We start from the raw sequence: 11965 nt of genomic DNA, 5'->3' as shown, positions 1-11965 counted from the left end.
AAAATCTTAACTGCAGCAGAGAAGGTCTCCGATTCCAACCCCCTTTGTGGAGATGTTAAACTCTTAGGAAAAGATGTAAAATAACAACTTAGCTAGAGATACAATTTTTGAAGGCATAGTAATAAGGCTGGACTGACGAATTTTTCATATTTGCTCAATCTCAGAATGCACTACACTTTTTTTTTCTTAAAAAGCAGTAAAGGTCACTCAGCTCACTTAGTACTAGCAAATAATGTATTTTTCCAGCATCACCTGCAGAATGCATACAGCACCATCTACACATACTGATAGCCATTTATCTACAACATCTAGCAAACTTTCTTGCATAGTCTCAACATTTCAGTTAGTTGTTCTAAATAAAAAAAATCATGCTCTAGTATACACACAATATTCCATGTTTGAAGAGCACTTTAAAAGCCTCATGATGAGTTCTTAATGGAGAGCTCTCTCTGAAATGATGGCAATAGAAAAATCTTACCCTTGTAAACAAAATACAATATCTGTTCACCAGGTACTTGGAAATAAAATATTATCATATAGTGATGAAGTAGGAACTGTTTGTACAGAGATCCTGGTTTCCAAATGTGCACCTTCTGTCTTTGTAGGATTCTGTTGTCAAAAGCAAAGATTAAACAACTCTTTGTTGCATAGTAATTCTTCAGGTTCATCTTTCCTCATACCTTTTGCACTTATAGTCTTCTGGATTAAACTGTATATTCATGATTCCATAATTGCTTTCATCACCTCCCACAGGAACCAAGATAGGTTTGGTATCCTCTTCCATATTTGGTGAATATGTCTCCTCTTAGATTCTGTCAGTTACTTCAGCCTAAAAAAAAGGAAATAAATGAGTCAACTACAGTTAAGCAAAACTGTGTCCCTCCTATAAATTTAACATTGGTAGAGTCCCACAGCTTCAGAAGTTCCTGGGGTGAAAAACATCAGCAAAGAACTTCAACACACCACTTGAGAATTCTCATTCCATAATGCAAACACCATGAGGCATATACTGTGGGGACAGCATTTTTTTAAAACACACTATCCAGTCCTTAATCTCTTTTAGCACCACAAGGCAGTATGAATTAAATATAAATTTCTAAATCACCTGTATTTCTAATATGTAATGGTACAGCTGAGAACAATCAGTTGTAAGAGCCTACTGTTTCACTAAATTACTTCAAACTTTGCAGCAGACACATATGCACTTTATTTCAGTTCCAGTATACTTCCCACAATAAGGATCAGACTATTGCAGTCCACTGTATCCAGGCTTTTTGAATTAAAGGCAATAAATGGTTTAAGAATGCATTAATAATAACTATTATATGCATTTAGACCACTCCTGGCCAAAGAGTGGAGAACAGATTGCTTTTAAGCTAATGGATTTCTACTCAGATTGAATTACAGGGACTTTCTGTGGTCTCGTGGGCAACTGAACATATATAATGGCTTAACAGCTCTCTTCCCTGCTATCTTCTGAGGAATTCCTCAGCCAGGACTCCTTCAAACAAAAATGCTAGAAGTCAGGACACCTTGAAACGACAATGGTAGAAGTATCTGTTCTTTCATCATTTCAGAATGCTTCAGAATGCTAGGCTGATGGAAAGACAAATGACAACCAGAGATGGCACATAACAAGGAAGGGTAGGTGCTGGATGTTTGAAACCTGGAACGGCAGTGGAAGAAGATAAGATAGAAAGAATAAGGTGTGTATCATCCTTCTGCATCCTCATGGAAATACACCATAAGGGCCCAATCTCAGAAATCACACCAATCCAAGTTGAGCACTGACACAGTTCTATCCCCTCCTAGCTGCATATTGTCAATCCTCTTCCATTACCTTATCCTGCTAATACCTCTGGCAAAAAAAAACCCCAACAAAACAAACAAACCAAAGAATCCAAAGGAGATGATGAAAAAGGAAAGTTACCAGTTTTCAACCACATCTACTCTCTGGGGTTGAAAAAACTGAAGGAGGCATGGGAAAACACTGATGAACAATGTGGCAGGAACTGTAGAAGCATTAAGACTGGCTCAACCTGCTTTTAAAGGAAGTGCTTTTTAGAAGATAAATGCAGGTTATGTCTCTCTGCTCTTAAGGGGAGGGGATCACTAAAGGACCCAGTTTATGGAAATTGTACTGAAAGCTTAAGTCCTGCTTTGACAGCTCAATGGCACTTGTGTGATCCCATACTGAACTGGACAGGGAAGACTGACACAGATGAAAATTAACCATTCTTTCTTTTGCTTTAAACCCAGATCAGTGTTGAGCTTGGGGCTTGTTATCTGTATGCCTGTATGCCTGTGCAAGGGAGGGACAGTGCCATAGAAGCCATTTCATCTTGCAGTGCTGACAGATTCCTCCTAGTTTCAACATCGACGACAAGAGATATGAAGTTACTAAGTTTAAAGGCATGGCTTTGAGTTTAAAGGCATGATTGTATCTTGGTCACTTCAGCTCTTTGAGAGGATACAAAAAGTAATCAGTGGTAATAATCAAGGGAATCTTAAGAAACTTACTTGCACTTGCTGACAACATCCTTTCTCCTACACTAATTTTCGCTGTTACACTCTCTAAAGCTTTATTCCTTTACCTTTTTCATGCCCAAGGAATCCTGTTATCTCCTTTAACTTACTGCCTTCTCTCCTTTGCCACTCCAGCCCTCTAAAACATCAGTTTTGATCCTCTACCCAAAAGTCCTTCTATTCCACAATACTGCTTCTAGTCCTTTGGCCCAGCTAAACATACTCTCACCCTTCTTAGCTCCTCTGGTGATGCTTAGCAAATGGATTCCTGCTCCTCATGTCCTTTCTATTTTCTGTCTCTCCTACACACTGTCAAAATTGCTTTCCCAACCCACCTTTACTAAGCACTACTTACAAAGCAGTATCTTAGTTCACACCAATATTTTTACTTCCTTTCATGTGACACACTCTTTCTCTCCAAACTCTGTTTGCAGCTCCCCTTTTGCAAACTTCTTTTCTACTGGCTTCTCTAATTTTTCTACAGCTCTAGGGTTTCTCCTTTCTCCCTACCGATGCCCTTCCAGTCAAAATTTACCCTGGTGCACATCAGCTTCCTGCAACAGCAAATACTTCTGAAACAAAAATACAGGCCCCAGAGATCTCATACACTGCTACAGACATGCACCCAGTCCTTTGCCATTCCCATTAAAATATGGTATAACCTTGTTTTAGTCTATTCTATTCTTTCTCAACTGAACATCCTGTATTCATTTCACGAACAGACAAACCTAGATGTCAAACTTGAATCCCTTCACTTGCTCTGCATTTTGCATCTCTCTTAAGAATTTAAATCACACTTCAGATCTAGCCATAAAAATGCAGATGGAAATTTAAATTCCTAGTGCCTGAATTGAAAATTGAAATACATTCAAATCCCAAGTAGTCAGTGTTTTTAGCCAGAATCTTCCATAAGATTGCAGTACGGACAACCCTTCCTTCTACAGGCCATGGTTTGTGAGACAGATTAAGCAGATAAAATGAGCATCCCTTCCTTAAAACTTGTTAATACTTGTGCTTTATGAGTCAACCTGACAAATGCTGACAACACTGATCACCAGTTTGATTTTTTTTGCACTACTGCCATAAAAAAAGAACCCAGATTTTATAGGAGTCCATGAAGAAAAATAATCCTTCCAAAATATATCACACACTAAGTTTGGTTTGACAGCATGATTGAGGCTTGTGGAGCTGTTGCTCACTGACTCTTTACGGTCACTTAGAAACTGGCTCTGCAAAGACAGCTTTATTTTTTAAGTACTTATTGTTGATAACAATGAAGTTTATGACCAGCAAGCTTATGACCAGGAAAAATAGATGCAGCTATCATACATGTAAAGGCTGGAGCTGGAGCCAGTACGGTTTAAAGGACAACTGTAAGCAGAAGAGTAAAATGAAGAATTAACGTGGTTAATCTCTCTTTTATCTACCATCTATGCCTTTTGACTGGACTGCATTCTCCATAAACATTTTTAATACATAGAACGGAGTGAGTTATGATATCTGAAATTATTGCCTGTTTCCATTACAACAACTTCTTCCCAGCTGTAACCTTCATAGTGTAGCAGTCAGCTGAAGATTCTTCTGATACTGAGTATCTGATCTATGTTCATCTCACTCAAGATGTTTCTTTCAAAAACCTGTGATGGGACACGGAATGTTGTCTATACAGTCTATAAAGCTTATAATCAGGGCTGGGATGCCAAACAGAAAGAATTTACATCAAAAACCAAAGTTGTTTGACAAGCTTCATTCTGCTTATATATTTTATGATACACCATAGTTACAGCTTCTATGAGACTACTCTTGCATGCAGACAATTACTATGGGTCTCTGGGAATAAAAGTATGGCTGTTTAGAAATTGAGAAGGCTGTTATAGGGGATACCCCACTCATTTGTTGTCAAACTGGATTTTCCTGCAAGTGGAAAAGAGGTTCCTGTTAGCTGCAGTGTAGCAGGAGCTGGAGATAAAAATTCATGGTACTTTCTCTTTAGCTAAGTTAAAAGTAGTGCTGTTCATTCTCAGTCCTTCCTTCTCCTGTTTGTGGTGGCACAACTACTTGTCTCCTTTCCTGTCTTGGTAGAGAGCAGGACTGGGGAAAAGATCTAAAACAGATCTAGCTGAAAGTATAAATCTGAAAGGGGAGGTAATTGTTTTGGTGCTGGTTTGGGATTGTCTGGGCTGCAGAACCAGCAGTTTCACTATCCAGTTGAAAATACATGGGTATAGTCTGCAGAGGAAAGAAGGCAGCACTAGAGCCACAGCCTGAGGGACCACCTACCTCTTAAGAGTATGTTACCTCTTTTCTTACCCTGCTGCTTAAAGTCTGCTTCATACAACACTGGACAATACAAAAGAGCATTTGTGTCATGCACCAGTGAATCATGTTAGCTATTTTGAAAGCAATCAAGTTGGTCTCAAACTGAGCTTTCAATATTTGTGGATTTTTTCCTGTGTTTTAATCCCTATCCTTAAAATATGGATAATGCCAGTACTTGCCTTAGCTCATGGTATGTTGAGAAATTAACTTTGATACAAAACTTAGTGATCTGTAGTAAACACTGCAAAAAAAATCCAAGACCACAGTAATGATTTGCTGAGCAGGTGGTAAAGCAGATCACTTTTATGCGCAAGTGAACTGAACACCATTAACTTTGCTGCTCTAACAAAACATTCCCTATGTCTCAAGCCAGACAGTGAGAACTGTCTGGCTTGAGAAAAACAGTATCATAATCCATACGTACCAAGATGACTAAAATCACCTAAGTAACTAATTTTCATTGTTTAATGCTCCAACCTTTGAATAATTGAACTTTGCAACCTCTGTCCTTTTAAACATGTTTGTGTGTTCAATTATCCTTGCACAGAATTGCTTTGTAGTATATCTGGTACTGAATAGAGATTTTCTCCTCAATATATTGCACCCAATATTCCCCTCCAAAAATCCCTTTTGTCTGTCTGGATCTTCTGCCATTTTCTTGTCACTATTCTACTGTTCTGCAAGTTCTCTTTTTCCCCTTGCAGGGATCTGCCTTCTTCTTTCCTCTACTACAAGCATCATACCTCTCCTAACTTTTACTAATACAGCCGTGGTGAAGCTTAGTATGACCTGTTGCCCTATTTATAATTCTCCTACAAACACCTGAAGCAGTACATCAGAAAGGCAGCAAAAGGGAACAAGTGGATTAGAATTTAATAATCCAGGTTTTCTGTTGCTGGTCATAAACTGTGATGCAATACCTCAGTCTATGCAAGTTATTTTTCCCCAGTCTCATTTTGGGCTACACGCCACATGACTTTCAGATGGTAATGTAAATAGGACTGGACCTTCATTAACCCTCAGTGGCTCGCCCCTACCCTGCTTTGACTGTCTTCAGGTTCTCTCTCCTGGTTTCAAAGTCTAAAAAGCATGAAGGACTGAAGACAAGGACATAGCAGATCCAGAAACCTCATTGTAGCCTGGTGGCTGTTCTGTGATCTAATAATGTTGGCACTGAAGGGCAAAACTGTATTAGTTGGCTTGCACTTAGAATTTACCAATGGCAGTTTATGGCTTAGTTACAGATGTGCGCGATGAAGCTTTAAGATGAGAGACCCACCTTGACAGATCACTCAGAGTTACAGCCCAGGCTGTGCAAGAGGGCTACCAAACCGGTTTACCCCACAGCAGGAACAAAACTGTGTTCAGTTACTCAGTCATCCCAACCATCCCATGAGCACAGACTGTGCTTAGCTGGTATTTGTATCAGAGAACCTCCCACAGCGGGCAGGAGAAAGGCTTAGAGGATCGCTACCCCCACACCCTCCACCATGCCATCATGGTGCTGTAAAAAGAGCAGCTGGAGCACTGAGAGCTAGTTGTACTTCATTTCCTATTTAAAGCCACTGCTTCTAAAAACCACTTGATCCTCATGGTTTAAATACCAGAATATGCTAATTGAAGTATTTAGTTCAACAAGGAAATTTTTTTTACAAAGTGCCATTTGGTATAATCTGGTCTCCAATTCTGAGGAGGATGAATACAGTTCAAGGCATAACTGTCAAGTAAGCTGCAGTCTGTGTACATATAAATTATGACAAATAAGCACGGTCTACACTGAAAGACAAGAACTTCAACACAGGACAGCAGAGTTCCTCCATTCCTGGAGTGAATCCTCCTCCATCAGAAGGGACTGAAGGATGTTATACTGGTCATGAAAGTAGCAACATACATTAAGAGCTCCTTAAAACGAGGACAGCATGCTGCCTCTTGTGGCACCTTATAGACACCTTAGCTACACCTCCTAGAACTCCATTGGTTGAAGGCGATTAAAACTGTATAAGCAAGGCAAGTTACCAACTTTTTGAGGAAAAAAAGACTATTGAATATACAAGCTGAACCTCTGCTGAGCTTTTGTGTTACTCTGACTGAACCAACAGGTACATGGTCAATGCCAAATGATAAATCTAAGTAAAATTAAGAAGAAATGGAATGTTCAACTAGATTTGTCTTCAACGGATAAAGCTTGTGTCATTTATACATTTGTGGGGACTGTAGATAAATAGTTACAGAAACATAACGCTATCACCTTAGGAACTAACTTACATTCTAAACACGATTTTTGTTTTTAACTTAACGGGTCCTCCCTCAGGCCCGTGAAAACCGATATCAACACTTCCCTGCTTCACGGACAGCCCGAAAGGCTTCCATGCCGTTCCTGTACCTCCGCCCCCGCTCTGACGATATGCCCCTGTTCCCACGAACACGGCATGGCCGCTCAGTGCCCGCGGCCGCTCAGTGCCCGCGGCTCCTGCCCGGCCCCTCCGCCCCGCAGGCCGCGCCCTCAGCGCCGGCAGGCCGAGCTCGGCGGGCGGCGGGGGACACAGCGGGGGACATGGAGGGGACACGGCGGCGCCGCCACCCAGCTCTCTGGAGCCGCCCCGCGCCCCGAGACCCCCGCGGCCGCTCCCGCCGGGCCGCCCCGCCCGGGCGCCGCCGCCGCCCCGCCTGACGCGGCTCGTCTACCTGCGGCTCGGCCCCAGCGGCGCCGCGCTCCCGCCGCGGCCACAGGAAGCACGGCGGCGGCTCCGGGCGGGCCGGGCCGCGTAGTTCCCGGGGCGGCTGCGCCGAGGAAGCCGCCCGGGTGCTGTGGAGCGCAGGACTACGATTCCCAGGAAGCGGCGGGGCGGTGTGTCTGCCTTGGCTGCTGGGCGAGATCCTACCGTACAGCAAACGTGAGCCGAGTGCCGGGAAGAAAAGATTTGGTCTTGCTGGTGATGAGATGCTGCTAGTAAAAAAAAAAAAATGGGGGGGGGGGGGGGAGGAAAGGATGATCACTCATCTGCTTGCATGCTTTTGCGGTCAGTGTGCTGACAAAATGCATACATGACCCTTGCAAAAATTAACCGAGCTGGTCTGCACGTGACTGGCTATAGGGTGATGTACCGTGGGCCTCCTGACCTGCTTAGCGAGGTATGAAACACTTGCTGAGCAAAGCACACTAAGCAGACTGAACAGGGACAACCTGCCAGCCAATACCTTTCAGAAAATCACTATTTTAAATCATGGGTTGGATTTTTTTTGTTTTAGTTTGGTTATTTCTGAGTTTTGTTTGCTTGTTTGTTTTAATTTGGTACTACTTAAATCAAATTAAGATGATCCTTTTCATAGCTGAAACCCTGGTTAATATCAGAATCCAGGGTTATTTATAGTTCATGCTTGGAAAAAACGCTGAATTGCAAGGAAGACAGCAAAGAGAGCTTCCCCATGTGACAATACTACAAAACAAGCTACAGACAAATCACCCCCTGTACTTCCTCTTCAAGTGAGGCCCAAAACAGAATGTATTGCTAGCAGCAGGACTGCAGGACTGTTCTGCAAGAAAACTGCTGTGTAATTCAATTTCAGACTGCTGACGGAAATGAGGCAGCAGAGACTGAACACTATTCATCATCCTGAAATCCAGCTGCACACAAGCTCATTGGGACCGAAACTCTTGTTTCTGTATCCAGAAAATTCACCATCATCTTTTGCTTCTAAGTCACTCTTAGAATCCAAGTGTATGTTGCGGGTTTTGGCCATTAGAAGATTTTGGTCGATGAGTCAAGAAGTCCATCCAGCTGCTATCACAGGAACTTGAAATGCAATGCTAACACTGTGTGCTGGTGCTACGAAAGTAAATTAAACTGGAACCCACAACGGTAGATGTGTGTGAAGAACTTTTTTTCACCATGCAAACTTCTAGTCTTGCTCTCGCAAGCCTGTCTTCTGTGTCCTATTCTGTGAAAGATTTGCCTAAGTTACTACTATAGCAGGCAGATGATCTGTATTTCATTGCATTCTTGGTCACCCACTACTGTTCGCAAGTTACGCGTAGGAAAAATATTTTATTGTAAGAACTATAAGCCTAGCAGAAATGTAGTGATTCTTCCTGCTCCCTCATGAAATCTGCTGCCACAGCTGCCTTCACAAAAGGCAGTTCAGTCTCTGTCCTGCAGTGTTTGTGTTCTGGCTTTCTATTCTGATGACATGTTACCTCCTGGGCAAAGAATGTCTCTTCCTACATGCTTGGACAGGGTCTAGAAAAATGGGAGCCTAAACTAATTTTGAAGCTCTTGGTAAATCTGTAAGACAAAGGGAGTACTAAATACAACTCTTTAAGAAATTTTCATCTCAAGCTATGTTGAATCTTCTTTTTACTGCCTCAAGGCATACTTTACTCTGTACTTGCAGATATAATTGTAATATGCAAATTCATAAAACTGAGGCATTATAGAACATTATAGTGGATGAATTAATAACCTTCCCCATTGTTGCAAACAGGGGCATGGTCACATAGCTAACAAACTTAGAGGGATGTTGCATTCTGTTAGAGAAAACTCCAGGGTTTTTTTTGAAAGATACTGAAAATATGTCAGGATAGCATTTAAGATACAGAAACTATGTTACACTCAAAATCTTGTTTGTTGCCAAAGAGAAAGTAGACCTCCTATATAACTAAGACAATAATTTGTTGAAAGTGTAACCAAAATTCTAGGGGTCCAATCCTTATTAGTCCAGAGCTTTTACACAAAAAGACAGAATAATGGGTTTTATGCATACATTTACTTCCTACCCCTGTTCTTGGTGCTATGCTCACCCTTCTACAGCTGTTCTGGATCATAAGGTTGATGGTTTAATTCTTGGGCAGTGGTGAGAGGAGAGGACATTAAAGCAGATTGTCAGCATCTGGAGCCCATCTCTCAGCGGAATATGATGTTTACATTGCTGATTTCTTCCTTATTTTCCCTATTTGCACTTAGACTTGGGGTAAATTCTTACAAGTTTTTGTAAAATACTTCTATATGTTTTTCTGGTTAGCTGCAACTCCATATTATGTTTTGAAGTATTACATGAGATACTGCTTATGTATGTTGGATAAAATTTTATTCTGTTTTTGCTCTAGGTGACTCTGCTTGAGTGGGGCTGGTTGGGTAAAATTACCTCAAGGGTAGTCTGTAAACATCTTGTGCAACTTGTTCACTGCCACCATGGTTTACATTGAATTGTTAGCAGCCTTAGGGGGAAAAAAAATTTAGCTCCCCAAAGAATCCTCTGAGTTGAAGAAATTAGTTACAATTACCATGCAATTTCTTGCTATTCACAAAATTTCATAGTTTGGCTTCTCCTGGTGTAGTGGAAAGTAATTTGGAGGCAGTAGGGAGTGTCCTACAGAGAGCAGAATCAACGAAAAAAAATAACCTTCCAAGTCTATCTACTAGTTAGAGGCTGTGACATCTGATTGTAGTTAAAGTGACCCACCAGTGATTACAGATCTGCTACTATGACTGTATTCATAGTAGCTGCCCATGTCTACCATTAAAAGTATGAAGCTGTACGGAGTGCTGAACATGAAGTTACACCGGCAAAGCTGAGGAAATGGTAACCTGCTCCTGGAAAGAAGGGGGAACAATCTGAAAGTTTTCAGTTTGGCTTTGATGTGTCAGAGTAGCACATCTGCCACTAACCATAAATTTCTCAGGAGAACAGACACACTGCTGTTTTTCGTTACGGTCATCCAAAACAGAGCTCCAGTACAATGCAAACAGAAGACATTTTGGCTCCCAAAGCAGCTGACTCTGTTTCCTTGTTTAGACAAAAAGTAAAATGGTTACCACAGTGGGTGAAATTTGACTCATGAGATTCCCTGCTAGTTTCAGGTGCTGCTTTGGGAACTTGTAAACAGGTTAATACACTTCCCACAGAGATGCTCCCACTGCAGATTCTTCATCCTTGGACATTATGTGTCTGAATACTTATTGAAAGCTGGTAACTCCCAGCACTAAGCACATCATACACACACACACACACGTATACACACACATATATATAAAATCTAGTCGTGCAGGTTTAACCTCACTGTGAGACAGAGAAGCTGGTTATGTCTCTTACTCACTTTGCACTCTAACCTGAGTCCTGTCTTGATGCTCCTGAAAAATGAGCAGCTACAAAGGGTAGGGCTTAATTGATGATGGCTAATGAGAAAATAACAAAAGCATTAGTTCAAAGACCACTTTCCAAAGTCTTCCAACTGCTGAAGGAATTTGCCTTGATGCTCAAAGCCCCTGCTAGACATTCACTGCAGAAATATGAATCCCGTGTCACCTCTCTGCAATAGAAGGCATTAAAGTTCTTGAACAGACACACAACTTTTCAAATTGTTTTTCTGATGAGGAAAATCTGTTGAACATGGTGGAGCAGGTTAATGAGTTTTACCATGTTTATGAAATGACATAGGACATTCCTTAATGTTTTTATGAATAAGCATTGCTGTGTTATCTCACAGCATGAAAAGAGGTACAGAGAAGACACACACTGCACTGGTAGCTTGGAGACCCAAGCTGGAGTGCCAGACTACTTGCTACTAATTTTAGTGCCAAACTAATTTTAGTAGATGCATTGAACTGATAGGAGTGGAATCCATGTTCTCCTCCTCTCCAGCATCATGTCCTTGTGAAAAACGAGGTTCACTCTCCTGTTAGAATTTAAAGAGTTTAATATAAAGACAATAAGAGACACATAAAATAAAGCAAAGGGATAACGGCCGGGTGCCTTGGCGCTCTGCCAAGAGCGCACCTGATGCTCGAGGTGAGTCCTTTTTATACCATTTTTACTGTCTGTTCTTTATTCGTATTAAAACTTTTCCAGGAACTGTTCTGCATGGCCACTGCTTGGGTCCGCCTTTTTAGAGCATGCGTAGTCTTCGGCCTTGTGGTTTTATTTCTTTTGATTCTTGGGGTTGGACCCGCTAGGTGAGAGTCGATGGTGGGGTGGATCTCTTAATTCTCCAGACAGTCAGGGCTGATTGCAGCTTTGGGCCTCTTTGCCCCCCGGGCAGAGCGGTGATAGCGGCTCTCGGACCCTCCTGGCTGCCCATTCCCCGGGTGGAGTAGCCTTTGGGCCCTTTTGTTCTCTGGACAAA

The 11965-nt window shown here is 41.8% G+C and overlaps 1 protein-coding gene across 6 annotated transcripts in view; it reads right to left on the bottom strand.

The window, feature by feature from the left end:
• The window catches only part of SLC38A9 (solute carrier family 38 member 9), a 47768-nt gene extending 40157 nt beyond the window's left edge, over window positions 1-7611 (bottom strand). For 2 of the 6 annotated variants that reach the window (XM_082301480.1, XM_082301485.1), the window contains exons 1-2: window positions 7531-7611; window positions 681-829 (exon numbers count right to left, since the gene is read on the bottom strand). In XM_082301480.1, the coding sequence (XP_082157606.1) occupies window positions 681-784 (104 nt within the window). In that variant the 5' untranslated portion in view covers window positions 785-829; window positions 7531-7611. Of the gene's footprint in view, window positions 1-478; window positions 614-680; window positions 830-7530 lie in introns of those variants that run through there. The other 4 variants (XM_082301481.1, XM_082301482.1, XM_082301483.1 and 1 more) reach the window with 3 other exon arrangements.
• Between the last annotated feature and the right edge of the window lie 4354 nt (window positions 7612-11965).

This window comes from Coloeus monedula (genome assembly GCF_965178545.1).
Source record: "Coloeus monedula genome assembly, chromosome: Z".
NCBI lineage: Eukaryota > Metazoa > Chordata > Aves > Passeriformes > Corvidae > Coloeus > Coloeus monedula.
This window is presented reverse-complemented; position numbering and strand designations above follow the sequence as displayed.